This window comes from Leptodactylus fuscus, chromosome 1, assembly GCF_031893055.1.
Source record: "Leptodactylus fuscus isolate aLepFus1 chromosome 1, aLepFus1.hap2, whole genome shotgun sequence".
Taxonomy (NCBI): domain Eukaryota; kingdom Metazoa; phylum Chordata; class Amphibia; order Anura; family Leptodactylidae; genus Leptodactylus; species Leptodactylus fuscus.
This window is the reverse complement of record NC_134265.1, coordinates 149,056,799-149,077,474: the sequence shown is the minus strand read 5'-3', so window position 1 is coordinate 149,077,474 and position 20,676 is coordinate 149,056,799. Positions and strand designations below refer to the sequence as shown.

The 20,676-nt window shown below is 41.8% G+C and overlaps 1 protein-coding gene across 2 annotated transcripts in view; it reads left to right on the top strand.

Moving 5' to 3' along the window:
• Window positions 1-19,630, top strand: part of GCNT1 (glucosaminyl (N-acetyl) transferase 1) — a 39,543-nt gene extending 19,913 nt beyond the window's left edge. For both annotated transcript variants that reach the window (XM_075278111.1, XM_075278103.1), the window contains one exon: window positions 17,356-19,630. In XM_075278111.1, coding sequence (XP_075134212.1) covers window positions 17,502-18,785 — 1,284 coding nt within the window. In that variant the 5' untranslated portion in view covers window positions 17,356-17,501 and the 3' untranslated portion in view covers window positions 18,786-19,630. The remainder of the gene's footprint in view (window positions 1-17,355) is intronic.
• The last annotated feature ends 1,046 nt before the right edge of the window (window positions 19,631-20,676 follow it).

The window sequence follows — 20,676 nt, the reverse complement described above, 5'->3', positions numbered from 1 at the left end:
ATGGGCCCTAATGGCTAGTTTACACGTAAAAACTGCCTGGTTTATTTTAGTCCTGAAAAAAAACACTTTCTAATTAAATTTTACTTTTAGGCGTTTTTCTGGGGCGTTTTCTGGAGCAGTTTTTGGTAAAAACTGCTTCAGAAAACGCCAGGCGGTTTTCCCCTCCCCTAAAGTGAATGAACTGTAAAAAAGAAAACGCTAGGCGTTTTCGGTCACGTTTTTTTTTTTCTTTTTTTTTTTTTGCAAAACCGTTCACTCCTATTGCTTTCTTCAGGCGGAATCCGACTGAAGAAAGGTCATGTCGCTTCTTTTTTCTGCTAGCAGCAAAAAACTGTTAGCAGAAAAAAAAAAAGCTAGCAGTCTCCATAGACCACCATTGTATGGAGACACATTTTAAGGCAACAATCTGCCTCATTGCCCCCGTGTGAACTAGCCCTTACAGTATTTGCAAGCTTTTACCCACAAACATGTGGGAGTCAAAACTGCTTTTATAGCAGAAGCTTATGGGACATAGGTAAAAAAAAAAAAAAAAAAAGGTAATTTTGTTGCTCACCTCCCCTGTGCTCTTCGTTCCCTGCTGTTTGCAAATTTCTGATCTGGTACAACTCTTTAACTCCTCCCCTTTCCTCTTCCTATTTTCTATTGTGAGGTGTAGTTTTGATTTCAAATTTTCTATTTTTTTTTTTTCTTCTGAACAAAAAAGAAATATATCACTTCTGATCTGTTTTGATTTTGTTACTGTAGGTTTTTTTTTTTTTTTGTGTGGGTGTATTTGATTATGGGGCTGTCACCTTGCTTGAGCTTCTCTTCTGCTTTGTTAGCACCATTCAGTGATATGCTTTACAACAGACTTTTGACCATCAGCAGGAATAGTCTTGAGCCAACAATAGAGTTCTATGGGAGACCTACTTAGGTTTAATGGATCTGTCTTTTTTTAATAGTAAAAATGGATATAAATATGCAGTTTTTGCAATAAAAAAATAGATCAATTTGGTTGGACAGGGCCGGGAATACTGGTGTGTAGCGATGGGTGAACCTCAAGAGATTAGTTTGGATGAATATTCGTGAGGTTTGGATCCCAAACCTCGCAAAGAGTATAGAGACCCAAGAGTATACACTTCCATCTGTTGTTCATTTGGATGGCTGAAAATCCCTGGTACACCATGCTCTTTTGTCTATACAACGGATTATGTCATACTGGAAGTAAAATGCAGTCAAAAGTATGCACTGTTGACATCTATTCTACCAGCTGACTCTGAGGATGTTGAGCAACATTTTTTTCATATCAAAGTCTCTACTCAACTAATAAATAAATAAAATGTGAACTTCCCCTTAGGGCTCGTTCACATCTGCGCTCGTACTCTGTTCTTCAGGTTTCCGTTGCATGCACGAACCAGGGACAGGAAAAAGTGCTACCCGCACAAAACGGCTGTCGCTCTCCTCTCCCAGGCATACCTCCTCCCGTATTGTATTTTACATGGATGTTTGAAATAAAGGTTTGAAATATTTTTATACTTTTCCAACGGTGAGTGCCCAGCATGCAGAAGATGGAAACCTGAAAACGGAGTTCAGGCGCCGGTGTGAACCCAGCATTAGCCTCAACTTGAATTTTTAAAAACTTTTCCACAAAGTTGCATGAAGGTGCCAATCACTGTAAAGCTATTTTGCTTGGAGTGGGATAATCCACTTCCAGATCCCTCTGTCCTTCCAGATGGCTCTAAAATGCTTCTATGTACTATTGTGGCTCCTTGTTCCTTTAGTTAAGGGAACCATGCTACCTGGACAGTTGTCTGGTAAAATGGCTTTTATTAAGATGGCAAGACAGTTATTGATGTTATGGAGAAAGTGACTTTTTGCGTGGCGAATCTTTCAGCGTGCGCTCCTTGTAATTTATTTACAGTTGGAACATTGATCACTACAAGCTGAGATGCATGTAGTGGAACTCATAGGGACAGTATGTAGCATCAGTCTCAATGTACCTGAAAAAAGGAGTGTGTGCATTGAGGTCCATTGTTGGTTGTATTGTAGTTATTGTGCACTATTTATTGATGACTTGGATGTGTTATGTTACAACTGTTGGGAGTCGGGTGCACTAATCCTGTGGATACCAGTTGTCTTCTACTTTGCCGAACAGCATACGAAGGGTGGCTATGCTGATCTTGAGTTGAGGTGTTCATCAAGTGTGAGGTTTGCAACATCCTGTCCTTGGTGGCTGAAAATAGCACAGGAAACCCGAAGACTTGACAGCAGTGGTGGAAAAACATTTGTAGTGATGCTCAGAGTTTGGGTAAGAAGTGCACTCCTCAAAGATGCTTTTATTTCATGTAAAGATAGTTATTGTGGGAGGAGTTATTACAGTTAGTGGTACTGCAAAATTACAGTATGCCATTGACTAGCTATAGAGCTTTTATCAATAAGTGTAATGCCTGCTTAGTCTGGAAATCAGATGTCACATGACTTTTATCTGGAAGAAATTATAGCAATAACACACTTTTATGTAGTTTTTGCCATATTTTAATACGTTTTCAAAAATCCAAAACTGAAAAATCCCCCAAAAATGTTTTCATCGTCATTTTATGTTAACTGTTATGTGGTCAGAGCAGTGTAGGGAGTCATTTATTTAGTATTTTTTTACGCCCTGATCTGCAATCATTAGATTGCTTGTCCCATAGGCTGCAATTCTGTATAATTATATAACATAGGTTGTATAACTATTGAAGCCTACCACAGGCAAGCCTCAATATTAATTTTCTTATGATAAGCCTGGTAGCTCTCACAAGACTCTCCGCTGTTCTATACGCTGTTCTATACACCAGACATAGTGAGGAGGCAGGGGCTAGGTCTGCAGGGGGGCCATTACATGGCTTTTTAAATAGCAGAGACTCAACGTCACACACTGCACTTCTGAACGGGTGCCATATTTAACTTAAACAATCAACCATCCGCCGTATTTGTATGATTGATGTCAGCCGTTGGTGAGGAACACAGTGTTCAGCACTTCTGGTCCCTGCTCCGACACTGATGATCCAAGCTGCGGGCAGAACTGCTGCACAGCGGAGCTTAGGTTTTTAGATACTGAGAATAGTCTTTTTCAGTGTGTGAAAATACTTTTACAAGCGTTGTTGTGACCTCTGCTGTCAATGTAATAGATGCCATTTACTAGGAATGTCCATGCATTGCTGTGACACGTGACTAGAACTGTTTACATCCTGTGTTTTGTGCTTCCTGTTGGAAAGTTTGGTGTCGCGTGTAAAGACTGTATTTTTGGATGCTATGTGGAGACAAAAACTAGGTGATCACATTTGTTTTCAAGCTGTAGCCATTTATTTATTTTTTGAAAGGTGTTGTGCAGCGTTTAAATATTTTAAAAGTTTCTGATCTTTTCCATTGGAATCTTTTTAAAAATATATGGGGAGAATTTATCAATCCCTCTGTGTGTGATTTCAGGCATAGAGGGGTGAAATGTGTTACATCTTTGGCGCACGGTCCTCTCTTGAAACAGATTCCCCAATCTGTGCCTCGCTCTCTACTTTTGCAAAAGTAGGCATGCGTCAGCCTGACTTATTTTTATGCCCCTCGCCAGTTAAATACCGGAAATCTAAGCCAGTTACTAAAGTGGTTGTATTGCACCTATTGGACCCCTCTTGTCTAAATAAATCTGCCCCACTGAACTTGCATGCCTACCCCCCTTTCTAATCTTGCTGGCCTGTTACAGTGCACCGCCATTGCTGCTAGACACTTCAGGCTGTGGCGTAACTCTCCAAGAACAAAATGACTGAACAGTTGTAATCTTTTGCAGTTAAGAGGCCCTGATGCATGTTAGATGGTTGGTCAGTCACTTTGTAATCTACAGCTTTGGCCGACGTCATTTAATAAGCACCTGCTCCGCCACTGTTCTATGTAGTTCCTACTGGCCCCAGAATACCCCTTAGTAGTCAAGTGGCTAGCACTTTCAGTGTTCATACATGTTCACACACAGCAGGCCTTAGGCCATGTCCTATTATGCCTTTTTAAGTCCATATGTATTTCTGTGTGTGCACATTTTAGGTACATTCTCACTGAATAGTAAATTGCATTGGTTGCCCCCCCCCATCCCCCATAATCATGAAACTGAGACAGAATATAGCAAATCTGCCGTTTACTTTAATTTTGTAGTTTTCATAACCGTATACTGCAATTTGACTAAACTGTTGAGACTAGGCTCCCACTTAGTTACCCATGTATTACTGTCAACCTTTACTGAGTAGCACCACCACTATGAGAGCATAACATATGTAGACTGTTAAATGTATCCTTTCAAAAACTGTTAGGGGGCATTCACACTGAGTAACGCGGCGCTGATTCTGACACGATAACTCGCGTAAGAGTCAGCACTGCAAAACAGAATCCCATGGACTTCAATGGGTTCTGTTTAACGTGCATAACACATTGAAATCAATGGGAGGCGTGTTTTTTTTTTTTTTTTTTCACACCAAATTCCTCACCATTTTCCTCCGTTTGAATGGACCCTTATTCTTCTGGTTTCTTAGAGGTTTTACTCACTCACATGCTGTATTGGCCAATACTGCCGATCATTGTTCTATGTGTCACACTACTTTAGTAACCTACATATTCCTTTGGAAACCTAGAATCCTATCACGCTTTGAATGCAAAATAATTGCTTCATACAATGTGTTGTGTCCTTTATATTCTTCTTATTGCATAATTTTTCCATCTTCCTCTCTCCTTGAGTAACTCACACCTGGAGTGTGAACAGGCTGACAACAGAAGCACTTAATCCACAGCTGAAAATAGTTTTTCATGCTGTGCTGTCGGGCATTGAAATTGTGCAGCATTCACTTTTCTCGGTCCTTTCTTCTCATGGAAGCGTTTAATTGAATTCCACTCCACCTACAGGATACAATTACAGCAAACTGCTTATTAAGAAAGGCTAATTTACAATGGCTTCTAAACATTCCAGCCGCTACTTTCAAGTAATAGTAGTAATGTGTATATAGCGCCAACATATTTCACAGAAAATCTTATTACAGAGTACAATACTTTGTGAGGAAGTAGGTGACACAATAGGCCAGTGCTTGTTTTGTACAATACTTCAACCTTCATGGGCTAGGCCAGTGATGGGGAACCTATGGCACGCGTGCCAGAGAGGGCACGCAGAGCCCTCCATGCTGGCACGCGTGCAGTCGCCCGGATCGCTCACCAACAGGGAATCCGGTACAGGATTCCCCGTTGATGAGCGATCACTGCCTTTAGTTGTATGTGCAAATGCACATACAGCTGAAAGCTGTCAGGGTAGGCCGCGGATCGCGCGACCGCGGCCTACACTGGCTGCACAGTTTGACCTCTGCCCCGACGCGGGCGCGATGACGTCATCAGCGCCGCCAGTGACAAGAAGGTGGATGCCGGCGGCTCTTCAGGGGTGAGTATGAGAGTGGCTCACTGTGTATATGATGTTGGGGGGAGCGCTTATAATACTTGGTGGGGTGTATGATACTGGGGGGGAGTGTATAATACTGGGGGGGCTTATAATACTGGGTGGGGTGTATAATACTGGGGGGAGTGTATAATACTGAGGGGGCTTTTAATACTGGGGGGAGTGTATAATACTGGGGGGGCTTATAATACTGGGGTGGCTTATAATACTGGGGGGTGTACTAAAGAGCATATAATACTGGGGGGGGGGCCTATTTATAAGCACACAATACTGTGTGTGGATGCCACTGTGGAGCATATAATCCTGTGGGGGGGGGACACCTACTGCGGAGCATATAACACTGGGGGGCTACTGTGGTACTGTGGAGAATATAATATTGTGTGGTGGGCCCACTGCAGAGCATATAATACTGTGTGGGGTCCCCTCACTATTTATATCACACAGTATCTGTTTTATAGCAGACGTGATATTAGTACAGGATGTAATAACATTGCACGGTCACTATAAAACAGATCCTGTGCGATGTAAATAGTGAAAATTAATTGTTCAAAGTACCAAATGCCGAGACCTTTACATTTCAGTACAACGTTGTTTGTATTATTGAAAGCTCTGTAAAGCCCCACATGACTGTAATTTTTGGTCAGTAACTGTCCGCAATTGTGGATCCGCATAGTATTAAGTCTATATTGTCGTGTTGGCACTCCGCGAAAATTTTGTGGGTTTTGGGTTGCAGTTTGGGCACTCGGTCTCTAAAAGGTTCGCCATCACTGGGCTAGGCTGTGATGGTGACATATGGACCATACTTTGAGTTGTGATCCCATTGACTTGCATTACATGTACTCACATTACATTGGGATTTGGCACAGTGGAGCTGCTGACTGACCCCTGTCGGCATAACTCCACATCTATAGCTGCTTGATTTGGTTTTAGAATTGGGTTATGCCTGAGTACTTTTTGCAGGTTAAAGCAGCCCCTTTTAGGCTATCCTCTCATTTAGTTAGTGCTGCAGATTCCTAAATAATATAGAAATGTACATAGTTACAGGGAACCTTGTTCAGGTTGGGATGTCCTCATCCAGCAGTGTGGTCTTATTCTGGTATGGTTTAGCACACTATACACCCCTTCACGTCCCTTCAGGTATGGCAAAAACAGTTTTATTCATTTCTAGCAGTAATGTAGCTCCATGATCTAAGCTCTGGCACTTTTATTCCAACCACAAAGCATCCATGACGTATTTGTTCTTGAAAGGCAAATGTTTAATGCCTGTGGGGAAAAGCATTAGATATTGCTTATTAGTCCTGCATAGAAAGCTAGCCGTCTCTCAATTCCCTTGGCTTCCAATTACTATTGTATAAACATGTTAATGCTACGCACTGCTATAGGTGTTTTGCCTGTCAGAACTACAGTATATCCGTTACTGTCATGGAACTGTGTCCTGGGCTCATCTAATGAACTTGCTATGGAAACCATGAGACCGACCTGTTACTAAGTTGGTTAAAAAGAGATTCAGTATTATGTATTTGTATAATATACTGATCACTTTCTTGTCTTTAAAGCAACATGTTGGCCATGCTGTAACTTTTTTTTTTTTTTTTTTTCTTTTTCTGGTCACATTTTGTTGTGAGGAGTGATAAGGTTTACCTCTAAGGCTATGGCAAAAGTTCAATCACAGTGTTTATATAATTTTCTGCACAAAATGGTGTCTCCACTTACAAATCACCCAACAAGTAATTTTGACATTTTGCAGACATTTCACTTATCTTTCTGTACATGAGCTTCTTGGTACACTTGTCCAGCAGTGCCCAATACACTAACCCCCACCCCAATCTGGAGCCAGTGTAACCTCCCTGACACATGTTCTAAATCAGGGGTCCCCAACCGCCGGGCCACGGATCAGTACCTGGCCGCGGGGCATGTTGCATCGGTCCACGTACTGCTGGCAAGGAGTCAGCAGCTGCTATGGAGCCGGGGAGTGCCCGGGGTTGAGCCAGGACCTGCCACAACACTGACGCTTGGTTGTTGCTCATCAGGATAAGGTGAGCAAAGTGCGGGGTTGAGCCAGGACCTGCTGTATGTCCAGGATTCTAGTACTATGCAGGACATGCAGCAGGTCTTGGCTCCACCCTGCACTCGCCTACCAAACTTTGGGCAACTACATTACACGTCACTTGTCCCTGTGACGTGTAATGTAGCTGTAGTGAGACTGTAGTGAAGTTAATAGCAGCATTAGGAGTGATGTCCATCATCTTCCTAACAGTGTCTGTCATCGGTAGCCATCTTCATAACCTGCAGTGTCCGACATCAGTAGCCATCTTAGACTCCCTGTGCTGAACTCCTAGTTACACCTCTGCCCAAAATCCCACTGATTCTGCCTTATGGTGACTTGAGTCACATTAAATATAATAAAAATTATATAGTTTGCACTTTCTCTTGTGTTTTTCATATGTACATGATTCTAATCTACACCCCCATGCTTAACCCCGTCACCAATTTTTTTTTTTTTTTTTTTCTGCGCTGAAAAACAGCCAGAAGTTTGATACACCAGTATCAAAATACACCAGTCCAGATTTACTATTTTGGTTACTAAACACTGGTGTAAATGGGGCGTAACTTGGTGCATCTACAAAAGGGGTGTAAAGCTTAAATACATCAAAATCGTGTTTTTTAAAATTCTGGTTAAGACTAAGTCCCTACGGGACATCCCACAGCAAAAAAGCGATGTGTGGAAAAAATGCAGCAGCGACGCATTGCGGTTCTTCCCGCAGCGCTTTACACAGAAAGTTTGCAGAGGTTTCCTCTGCAGACTTTGTAACAATCATACCTATGGGGAAACCACCAGCATTTCCATAGGTATAATGGACATGCTGAAATCTCCAAAACCGTGTGTCCGCACCGCAGCTTTTACCGCAAAGTGGGCATGGGATTCACTAAAATCCCATCCACTTTGCCCTGACGCTGCATTTTGTTGTTTTTTTTTTGGTTTATTTTCCCCACGGTGTTTTTACTGCAAGCAAATCGTGGCGTTTACGTCCTGTGGGGCCCTGGCCTTAAAGTCAGCCAGCTGAAGGGGGATATAAACAGGACTAATCAGACTAAACATGCCAGATTTATCCCACATCAGCCATGATGATAAATCTGCTGCATTTTTAGTCTATTAATAAATCTGGATCATTATGTGAACCCTGCAAATTGTCAGAATGTTGTTATTGTTCAGAATAGACTAGCAGATCCAGGAATGAGGAAATGTGCCCAAACTACTACCTTCAAAGCCAGTCTTTAATGCTGGTTGTTAGCAGCCCGGCCTTCTGTTGTGAATGAATATGTATGGGGGTGTAGAAATGTCTGAGCTGGTTTTGCAAAGGCTCACTTAGCTGACAAAATGCCATTATATTAGGTAAGAGCAAACTGAAGAAAGAGGCATTACTACATTGTTCTTGTGTCCTGATTGCTGAGTGAGAACTTAAAAATGCCGTCTCTGTTGGTACTAAAGTGGAGACAAATTGACTCTGCAGTTGCAAATGCCCATGTTTGATATGTTATTTCATCTGAGGTGCCAAAATCCTAAACTGGATTGCATTAAGATTCTAATCTATTTTGGTATCTAGAAGTTGTTTTCTACTTCTAATGAGGGCCCAGTGTTTTCCCCACTCCCCTCTCGGCATTTGGGCAGCCGCGAGTGAGAGCGGGGATGCCAGGTCTACTTAACAGGGAAGTACCACCCATTAGTGTCCAAGCGTGGCCTTAACGCTTACTTACTGTGTAAGTGGCCATTTTTCTTGTGGCCACGGGCATGTGCAGTCGTCTTGGCCCGAGGCCTACAAGCTTGACCGCCGGTGCTAGAAAAAGATGCGTGAAGAGGATGTACCTGAAGAAGATGGAGGCGTCTAAAGAATTTGTCGAGACTTTGAATACCAGTGATATGGCTCTGTTTTTGACATAGATCCATGATTATTCGATAACATTCTTAATGCAATCCAGTTTAGAATTTTGGCACTGATGATCAATTGCTGATAGTTTGTTTAGAGCAAAGAAATGCGTCAGGTGTTTAAAGAGTTAATCATTGACGCCTACCGACTGACTAACATGGAATGGGGGTGTATGTGAGCATCTATGTGTTATTTTAACCCTAGAATGTGTGCCGTCAGAAATCTACACTTTTACGTAATGGGGCCTTTTAGGCCCCCATGCAAATCATATGGAGAAACTCGCATAAATAACTTTTACATGTTTACTTCAAAATTTCAAAATAAGATATAAATAATGCACAACATTTCAATTATATATTTTTTTGTAGAAAACACCAAAAAACATTTTTTTTTGTTCCAAATTTCAAACAAAGACGTGAGAAACACACAGAGGTATATAAATCTAAAGTAAACTAGCTGCAGTTACTTCTTTTCTTACTTTTTCTTTTCAATTTTATTGGTCTTCCAAACAATTTTGACATGTTATCTTTTCTGAAGAATGTTCTTTACAGACATTTTCCCCACAAGTGGTACAATATCGCTCAGTTTTCGTCTCTAAGTTTCTTGGACAAAGGAAACGGCGCTTTCGTTTTCTTTCTCCTGGCCCTGGAATATCCTGAAACTGTACGCCACACCGTATCATTGCTTCTTTAGTTTGCTTTTGCAAGCATTTCATGTTGCTTCGCCCCATCATGTGAGGCACTAGAAGTTCATGGCAAAGGTCCTTCAAGAATAGGCGTCTCCTGTCCTTCCTCCTTGCATGGAATTCTGGCTGAGTTTCTGTATCAATAATGAATGAATTCAGGGCTGCTACTTCAAGCATATTTGAAAAAATTACTACAGGCCAATGTTGTGTTTGCCTCTCATGAATATCCTCCCAGGAGGAGGACCTTCTTTAGTTTTATTGTAATACAGGATGATTTTTGGTTTCAATTTCCTGTCATTGCTGTCAATACTGCAATCATGATGCATGGTACTGAGTGATATAACAGATTTCTCCCTCTTCCCTTTGTAAGATACCAGTGTCACTTTGTTGTTGAAGCCAAACACACTCTCATAATGTGCTTGCTGTGGATTGTGTTTCATTGCTTAAGGAATTTCTCTGGTTTGGCTTCATAGTACCAACAGCTTTTTTAAGCAGAAAATTGCCCACTGCAACATTGGTAAAATAATTATCCTTGGTAATGTTTCTACCTGAATTGTTGGTAAAGCAAGTGTTTTCACAATCTCAGACCTCAGATCTTTCTGTACTGGTGCATCAGCTTCTTTGCTACAGAAATATCGCTTTTTGGGATTATCAGTTTATTCCTGAGCGCACTTCACCCAATCCCTCCTCACCATCGTGGACGTCTGTCTCTTTGGTCTATTACCTGTTGCTGATCACGCTATCAAGTTAGCATTTAGGGAGAAGTTGCTGCCACCACTGTTTGGGTTTAATATATGCTGTATTTGATGTATCTTTGTTTTGAGTTCTGTGACTTAGCCATGCTTGGTGGTGGTAGGAGTCGGGGTTGCTGCTTTGAATGTGCGCTTGGAATACTAATATCCTCTTCTGTATGGTGAGCCATAGGGGATGCCTGCCTAGCTCCCCCTGCAAGTGTTGGAGGTGCTGCGGTGGACATGGAGCAGGTATTTACAGAACTCCAGGTGGAAGGTCTCTGTTAGGCTAGAGTCCCATTTTGGCTAATCTGAGTAGGTGGCTGGTCCCAGATTTTGCTGCCGTAGAGAAGGATCGGAGCAATGACTGCATCAAAAACTTTTAGCCAGACCTGCACATGTGGTTTTAGCTGGTATAGCTGTCTTCTGATGGCGTAGAAGGCTCTTCAGGCTTTTACTTTCAGGGTTTCTATTGCTGCTTTGAAGCTTCCTGATTGGCTGAGCTCCAACCCCAGGTAGGTGTAGCTTCTGGTTTTCTCCAGTGTGGAGCCGTTCAGTGTGAATTGTGGGGTGGGGGATTTGTTGTGGCCCTTCTTCTGGAATACAATGACTTTGGTTTTCTTGTGGTTGATGGGTAGGGCCCATGTTGTGCTGAATTTTCCCAGCACTGACAGGCTTTCTTGGAAGTCTTTCTGGGTGGGGGACAGAAGTAGAAGGTCCTCGGTGTATAGCAGGAACTTCACCTTCCGGTTGTTCAGGGTGAGGCCTGGTGTTGATGATGCCTCTAGGGCTGCAGCCAGTTCATTGATGTATATGTTGAAGAGCGTTGGGCTCAGGCTACAGCCTTGTCTGACCCCTCGGGCCTGTTGGAAGTATGCTGTCCTTTTCGCATTCACCTTCACACTGCACTGGTTTCCAGTGTAGGAGCTCTTGATGACGTCGTACGTTCTTCCTCCTATTCCACTCTCTAGGAGTTTTAGGAGCAGGCCTGGGTACCATACTGAGTCAAACGCCTTCTTAAAGCCCACGAAGCAGGTGAATATTTAGCCTCTTCTGGTGTTGTGGACGTGGGTCTTGATGAGGCTATGCAGGGTGTAGTTATGGTCTATGGTGTGGTGGTTTGGAATAAACCCTGCTTGGCTCTTGCTGAGGACCCCGTGTTGTGTGAGGATTCTGTGGTTGATGATGCGGTTGAACAGTTTCCCCAGCGTGCTGCTGACGCAGATTCCTCTGTAGTTGTTGGGGTCGTATTGGTCTCCGGTCTTGTAGATGGGGGGTTATGAGGCCTTTGTTCCAGTCTTGGGGGAAGTGTCTTGCTTTGAGGATGAGGGTGAATAGTTTTGCCAGTGCCGCTTGTATTGCTGGGGGGCTGTGTTTGATCATCTCTGGTAGGATGCGGACTGGGCCGCTGGCCTTTCTGCTTTTCAGCAAGGCGATTCTTTCTTGTATGTCTTTTTTATGGTGATTGGTGAGTCCAGAGGGTTCTGGAAGTCCTTGATGACTTTGTCCATATCCCTCAGTTTGGTGATTATCTGTTGCTGTTCTGGGGTTAGGTCTTCTTCAGAGATGTTTTTGTATAGGCCTCTGAAGTAGTTGAGCCAGATGTTGCCGTTTTGAATGTGGAGGGAGTTTTTCTTGGGCTTTGTACCCATATGGTGCCAGGTCTCCCAAAATTAGCTGTCTTTGAGGGAGTCCTCGAGTTGCTCTATTTTGTGGGAGCGGTACCTCTGTTTCTTCTCTCTGAGGATGCCTTTGTATCGCTTGCGCAGATTATCGTAGGCTTCCCTCGCCTCCTTGTTGGGTTTTTTTTTTGTTGTTGTTGGAGGCTGTCTTTAGGGAGCCGCGTAATGCTCTGCTGTCGAACCATTTGTGGAACTATTTGTTTGTCTTAAGGATTTGGTTCGTTTTCTGTCTGCTAGTTCTGCTGTGGTCTGCAGGATGTACCTGAGATCCTTTACTGCTCTGGTGACTCCCTGTTGGTCTGGCTAGTAGGTGTTTGTATGGAAGTTTGTGAGAAGTTTCTTGATTTCGGGTCGGTTGGCTGTATTGGTATATTCCGTGGCCTGGTGGTTGGCCCACCAGGCCATGGAAATGTCTTGGTAGGTTGTAGAAGCCAGTCTGGATGGGCTCCTGTGTGGGTGTTTTGTCCCTGGATCTCATGTAGAGCAGGATCTGGTTGTGGTCTGATAGATGCAAATCGGGGGACATTGTGAAGTCTTCAATGTCTGCTGGGTCTGCGTCCGTGATGGCGTAGACCACCACGCTGTTGCCCACTGGGGAGTTTAGTGTGAAGTGTCCTATGGAGTCGCCTCTGATACGTTCGTTCATTATGTATCGTCCTAGGCTCCGGCACATGTTCAGCAGTTGTTTCCCGCTCTTGTTGACAATTCTGTCCTGCCTATTCTGATCTGTGTGGGTTCCAGGTGGTGGATCTCGCTTCCATGGGTGTGTGGGTTTCCGTCAGGGGGCAGTTAGTCTATCTCAGTGCCTGTTCTAGCATTGAGGTCTCCGCATATCAGCATTCTGCCTTTGGGTTGGAATTGGGCGGCTTCCCTTTGTAGGACCTCGTAGTTGTCGGGGTTATGGTAGTAGGACCCTGGTGGGGGGATGTATTCTGCGCAGAGATGTCATGTTATGTAGTGTGTTCATGATAGGAGAAAAATTGACACTCTAGTAGGACTGTAGTTTAACTCTATTAGAATTGGAGGAGTGCAGGGGGAAATACCTAACATGCACTATAGAGAATACAGTGGTATACTGTATTTATAGATGCATACCTTTGTTGCTGACCTGCCCTAAAATAGACAGATTATCATAATGGTGAATCACAGCCATGTTTGATGGTTAGTACACTTATTCCTTCGTCTTTTGTGAGCATTTTCAGATTTTTAATTCTTTGAAAATAATAAAGATTTTGTAGGTTTTTAGCCCTTTATTGTGACCTACCTTCACTAATTTTTGTATACTTATACCTATAGGGCACTACCCTTTTATTTTTTATCCTAATTATTTTTTGACATACACTGTAGACTTATGTTTTTAGGCTTAGGAATTTATCTTTATCCTACATGAAGAATCTGAAAATTTGTTGGAAAGCAAAAACACTATTAAATGTAAAGCCTTTCTTAAGGAACATTGACTCTTACATCTGGATAAATATTAAGTTACTAGGTAACCTTACACTCTGCAAAAAGCACATATTTAGCAAGCACTGAAAAAAATCCTTTCCCTTGCCGACATAAAGTACTGCTTTCATAGCCGGAGCTACTGGCTGGCTGCATATTTTCAGAAATGAATAATACTAGGCTTTTATGTAGCTGTTCTGGAGTGGAAACACATCTTAAACACACTCATGTTTCTGGATAACTTACCGATCGGACTGGTATACAAATGTTCAAACATGACATATTGGAGATTTATTATCTCCTTATACCAGAAAACTGGCATAAAATGGTTGCAAACCTAGGATATAAATGATGACTGAAATTTATGATCTGGGGCTGGTGTGCGCCTCATCATATATAAAAGGGTTATTCCCATCTTATTGAATAACTGCCCCTAATAGCCAATCCCTACAGCAGACGTTCACAGTTACAGCTGCACCTGTTCTGTAACTTCCATAGAGGTGAATGGCAGCTATTGAAACAGCGTAGCACATTTATCTATGCTGCTTGTGTAACTGTGGAGCTACAGAAGCAACATAGCTTACCTGTACTACGCTGTTTCCATAGCTGCCATTCACCTCTATAAAAGTTACAGAAACGGCATAGAGCTTCTCAGCTGTTCCCTTAAATCTCACCCTAGGGGTTGTAGAAAACACCAACCTTGTTAAATTTAACAATTTGATTTACGCTGGGTTCACACCTGCGCCTCAGTCTCCGTTCTCAGGTTTCCATCTTCTGCAGACAGAAGACAGAAACCTGGCAGACCGTGTCCAGCCGTGAGTGTTTTGTGCTCTCCGCGGCAAAACCGTTTTGTTTTTTTTTAACCGGACACAAAGTCCTGCATGTCCGACTTTGTGTCTAGTTAAAAAAACAAAAAAAAAAACATCGGTTTCGCCGCGGAGAGCACAACGCTCATGGCTGGACACTTTTCAAACCCATTCAAATGAACGGAAACCTGCATAACTGAGACCCCCGGCGTAGGTGTGAACGAGCCCTTATTGGTCAAGATAAATCACTTATTGGACTGCCTATCTAGTCTGAGCTTTCGTCAAACCAAATCTCTATCTGCCAGATGGACGTGTGTTCTACTTGAAATTAGATTGTATGCATATAATACTATTTTGCCACATGGTAAATGGCTGCCGTTGCAATACCCTTTGTATGTCTGATTTCATACAAAGTAATCTAAGGAGAAAATGAGGTCTTTGTTTGTAGTTGCACATTGCTATTTGTGGGTTTTTTTTTTTTGTTTTTTTTTTTAAAAGCTAACTTATCTGCTCCACACCTCATGTATATGTAAATGAAGGTATAGATTTTGATTTTGTTGGCAGATACAGGCCTGTTTCAATGAGATGGGTGAAATCCACCTGTAACATTGACTTTGTGTGGAGTTTATGAATCTTTCTGTAGAAATCCACATTTCACTTGTGTGCATATCCTGTGAGCTATTGACACGTGTTGACTAGCCACGTTCGTTCCCTGTGTTCTGAATCTTTACCACCATGATTTTTCTAGGTATGTGACTAGTTCAGTCAGAAAGAATAGTTTCATTTTTACATGTAGTACTGCAACTGCGTATTCTCATAGTTCTAGAAACTTTTCCTAGGCCTTGCCCTTACTTAAGCTTTCACTTTCAGCTGAAGGTAACCTTACTGGTCTGTGTCATGTTTTTGAGGTGTGAGCTTTTATAAAATAAAAATAAATAGGCATTTTGTTTAAAAGCAATGCAAGGGATAAAATGAGCAGTTGCACATGGTAACCTACTAGATTACTTGTTTTTGTTTTTTAACCCTAAATAAAGCATAATGGTGTTGTCTCTAGCAAACCGAAAATTAAAATATAACTGAGTAAGGGACAACAAAAGGAGTTCCGAAACGCGTAAGCTTTTGTCTATGCTCTTGTATCCTGGACGCACAATGTAAGAGCGTCTTTTTATTTTCTATAAATGAAGTAAAAGTTATATTTTAATTTTTGGTTTGCTGGATACATTTTCACATTGTTGCACCTTAGTAACTCCACTGCAGTCTGGAGTAAGTGTCCGTGCAACCTTTCATTATTACTAGGTGGAGCGTTTTTTTTCCTATTTTGTTGTTTGTCTATAATGGTGTTATCCAGAATTACTGCGCTCCACTCCCTCTTCTCAGCAAAGTACATCATGTTGGTCACATGGCCACACTACAGCTCAGTCCTTTTCAAATGACTGAAGTTGAGTTGTAGTGTGGCCATGTGACCATGTAATTATTACATGTGAAAGTCCTCAATCTGCTTTCCACAAAACCCTGTGGGTGTAACAGTGTACAGAATATATTGTTCATTAAAGGAGTTTTACCACTATAGCCTCACTTTTACATCCTTTCTGGAAAGTATTACAAAAGAAAAATTATTTCAGCACTCAAAAATGTAATAATTTAATAAAGCATAACTTTTAATGGAAAAATATACAAAAAACGGGGCCACACGGTGGCTCAGTGGTTAGCACTGCAGCCTTGCAGCGCTGGAGTCCTGGTGTTCAAATCCCACCAAGGGCAAAAAACCATCTGCAAGGAGTTTGTATGTTCTCCCCGTGTTTGCATGGATTTCCATCCCATATTCCAAAAAGACATACTGATAGGGGAAAAAAATGTACATTGTGAGCTCTATGTGGGCTCACAATCTACATTTAAAAAAAAAATAATATATATATATATATATATATATATGTATATATACATAAAACAAGAACCAAAAAAGTAATAGAAAGACGCACTTGCGACATGTAATGACAAGTGACAATAGTTCATTTGACCTAGACCTGGAGGTTTATTATTTTCATGCACAAGGCGCTTTTTTTTTTTTTTTTTTTCTGGAAAGTATACTGTGATCACTTACAGAACAGCGTAGCCCCTGAGGGTAATACAGGCAGTTTCCCTGTGCACCAATCCTAAGATTGCCTAGCGACATATAAAGAGATCTTTCATCAGTGGCATCCTTTCAACAACATTGCAATGCTTCCGTAATAGTTACCTATGCTGTTCATAATGGTGGTCAATGGAGGCTGTAGATGGAGAGGTCTGCTCATGGCCTGTCAATCCGCTTAATATTTTGGGACTGGAGCAAAGAAACAAGGGAGCTGGTTGTATTGCCCTTGAGGACAGCACTGCTCTGCTTGGGACAAGGATGATGACCTTGTACTGTCACCTTTAAAGTGGTCAGAGAGCCATTTCTAGCATGTTTGTAAAAGTGATGCTACTGTGGCCAAACCCTTTTAAAGATAAATTTGCATGTCTGGAAAACAAAATGTATCTTTAGCTACTATCATGTTTTTTATTTTGTTCAATTACAGTATTACAGTACGTTCTAGTATGGTTTTAATAAGATATAAATGTCCTCTAAGCTTTGTGGTTACTTCTGTCTCATCTCTGATTTTCTCTTTTAGGATGCATATGGCTCATATTGCCAAGAATCACAATGCTACAACCAACCTTTGATGGCACATTGCTATTCTGAAAGACACTTTCCACAAACTGTTATTTTGTCTCTTCTCGTTTTTTGTTTTTTTTTTACCACTCCCAAGATTCTGAAATGCTAAGAAAATTCCGCTACTGTAAAGTCAGACGAATTGGCTTGTTGCTGTTCATTGCGCTCACTGCAGTAACCCTTACAGTGATGAAGAATCACAACAAAACTCCTTATTTTACGAGTCGAAATTTAGAAATTGTAGGGGAGAACCCCAATAGCAATGTGAACTGCACAGAGATCCTTAGAGGTGACTTTGAGGCAATCCAGAATGCTAAGTTAGAGCTCCTCACTGTGAAAAACAGGAAAGAACGACGACGTCTGACTGAAACAGACTACATCAGTATGACCAAAGACTGCTACTCCTTTACCAAAGATCGCAAATATGTTCTATATCCGCTTAGCAAGGAAGAGCGAGACTTCCCCATAGCCTATTCACTTGTGGTCCACCATAAAATCCACATGTTTGAAAGACTTCTGCGTACAATATACATGCCTCAGAATTATTACTGCATCCATGTTGACAATAAATCTTCAGAATCTTTTACGGCTGCAGTAAAGGGAATTGCCTCCTGTTTTGATAATGTCTTTATCGCCTCCCGCTTGGAGAATGTAGTGTATGCATCCTGGAGTCGAGTACAGGCCGACATCAACTGTATGAAAGATCTTCATCATGTAAATGCCCATTGGAAATATTTAATCAACCTCTGTGGCATGGATTTTCCAATAAAAACCAACCGAGAAATGGTACAAATGTTAAAAGCATTGAAAGGTGAAAACAGCCTAGAAACGGAAAAGATGCCACAACACAAGGAGGTACGGTGGAGGAAGCACCATGAAATCAGGGCTAATGGTGTTCAGAATACAGACGTTGACAAGGATCCTCCTCCATTTCAGGTCCCTGTGTTTTCTGGCAGTGCCTATTTTGTTCTGAGTAGAGCATTTGTTAGCCATGTCTTGGAAAATGCCAAAATCGGGACATTTCTAGAGTGGTCTAAGGACACTTACAGTCCAGATGAGTTTTTATGGGCTACTCTACAGAGATTTCCTGAAATGCCAGGATCCGTTCCTGCCAATAGTAAATACGATATTTCCGACATGAATTCTATAGCCAGGTTTGTGAAGTGGCAGTACTTGGAGGGAGATGTCGCCAAAGGAGCCCCGTATCCACCGTGTAGTGGAGTTCATGTCCGCTCCGTTTGCGTGTTTGGTGCAGGTGACTTGCAGTTCATGCTGGGGAAGCATCACTTGTTTGCTAATAAATTTGACATGGATGTAGATCATATTGCCATACAGTGCCTAGAAGAACATCTGAGACACAAAGCACTATATCCAGAATTGCATGGGTGATGTATGTACGGCCTTGGTGCTCTGAATACGCACTAGTGGTGCCACTGTCTGACATTGCACAGTATTTGTATGACTACGAGATAATATACAGTGAACTACAGCTTGGGAGCTCTTTAAGGATTGTCAGTTTATTTTAACTCCGTAGGAGTTGCCGTGCAATATATTTCTGGCTGCTTTCTCACGTCTGTGTCAATATAAAAGTGCCTTCTGTGTATTGCCCAGCGATGCTGTGCACCTGGTTTGGGCCCACTGCCAGGCATTATCAAACCATCTGTATTTTCATGCCATACATATATTTTTTGTTATTAGCAATGCAGACAATTTCCTGCTGTTTTGTTGACCATGGCCAGGCAGAATTGTGCATTTGCAATATGATGCTCTTAGTAGTGGTTCCCTTCTGATGGCTGTGGTCATTCACCTAAATGACGGAAGTAAAGAACTCTACCTACTGTTTTCTCCTGCTGTTATAAACCAAATACACAGAACAAACAAGCGGTCATTTTTTTCTAGTGTGATATGTTGTGTGATGCTATTTAATCCATTTTCTTAAAATCACAATTGTTTGTTTCTAGTCAGAGAAGTGAAACAGAAACTATTAGACTGTTGTGAGAAGTGCTTCTATTTAAAATTGCCATTTGTTTAACTTATTTTTTAAGTAAAAATCCATTTTGATAATAAACCTGTTTTCCAGCAAAAGGTGCATGTTATGGATTAACATGACAAATGTCTTTCCTCAGGGCATTTTGTATGAAGTGCCTGTCCATTGTTTGTATGGTTCATAGCCTTTATTTTTGTACATGATGATAAAATCTGACTTCTATTTTTCTTAAGTGCCTTAAATGGTAGCAAATTTGTAAATATTGTCTACAGTATATATCGATTTGGATAATAAAATTACTGCTGAGTAAATTGACAAGCCGTGCCTCTCTTCTATTCCTTATACGAACAGTGTTAACAAGACTGTAGTGTAGTTTATGCCTTTATACTTTCGTGAACTTTAAATTGGGTTATACTTTTTCAGCTGCTTCAGTGTGAAAATCTTTGTTGGATCAATATTCTTCATAGGGAATACACTATTTGTGTTTTAAAGGGGGTGTCCAGGTTAAAATTGTATTTATTAATTAGACCTGGGAAGGTGAAAAAATAAAAGAAAAAAATACTTTCCGGTCCCCAGTGCTCCAGTGCCTCCCCTCATGGTCCGGTCCTGCAGCTCTGTTATTGTTTTCTGGTGGAAGTACCTGCTGCATGTGACTGCTGAGGCCAATCTGAGCCTCAAGAAGGGAACCGGGGACGTCACAGGTAGTGACTTCACCGGCTCCCTCCATGAGGCCGCTGATTGGTTTTAGCAGTCACGAGACTGCTGAAGCCAATGGGTGGCCTCAGCAGAAGCGAGCCAGGACATCCCAGCTGGCAAGAAATTCAACAGCAAGATGGCAGCTGAGTTACAGGACTGGACCACCCTGGGAGGACACTGGAGAATCAGTAAGTCTGGTGGTGGTGTTCCCTCTTTCATGTCCCCTGACCCAGGATGCAGTATAAGTCTAGATCATCTCCAGCTTTTAGCAGTAGATTCTTTCCTTATTGGCATTGTTCAGATTTATCTGAGAAATGCAGAACAGTGATTGGAGGACAGTTGCTGACCAACATGGTCCTTTTCCCAAACAGTCCTGAACTCTAATAATACATTACTTATTCATTGTCTCGTTTCCTTCATTGTTAATGATAAAGCCTTTCCTTATATCTTTCTCTGAACTATTGGGTTTTTAATTGTTTATTATGCCTGGCTAAAGTTGCAGTGATATCGATATTATTTCCAGAGCTATCCGGTTGACAACAGTCTGTATTGGGATATTTATCATATAGAATATGCAGCTGCATATAAATATTCTAA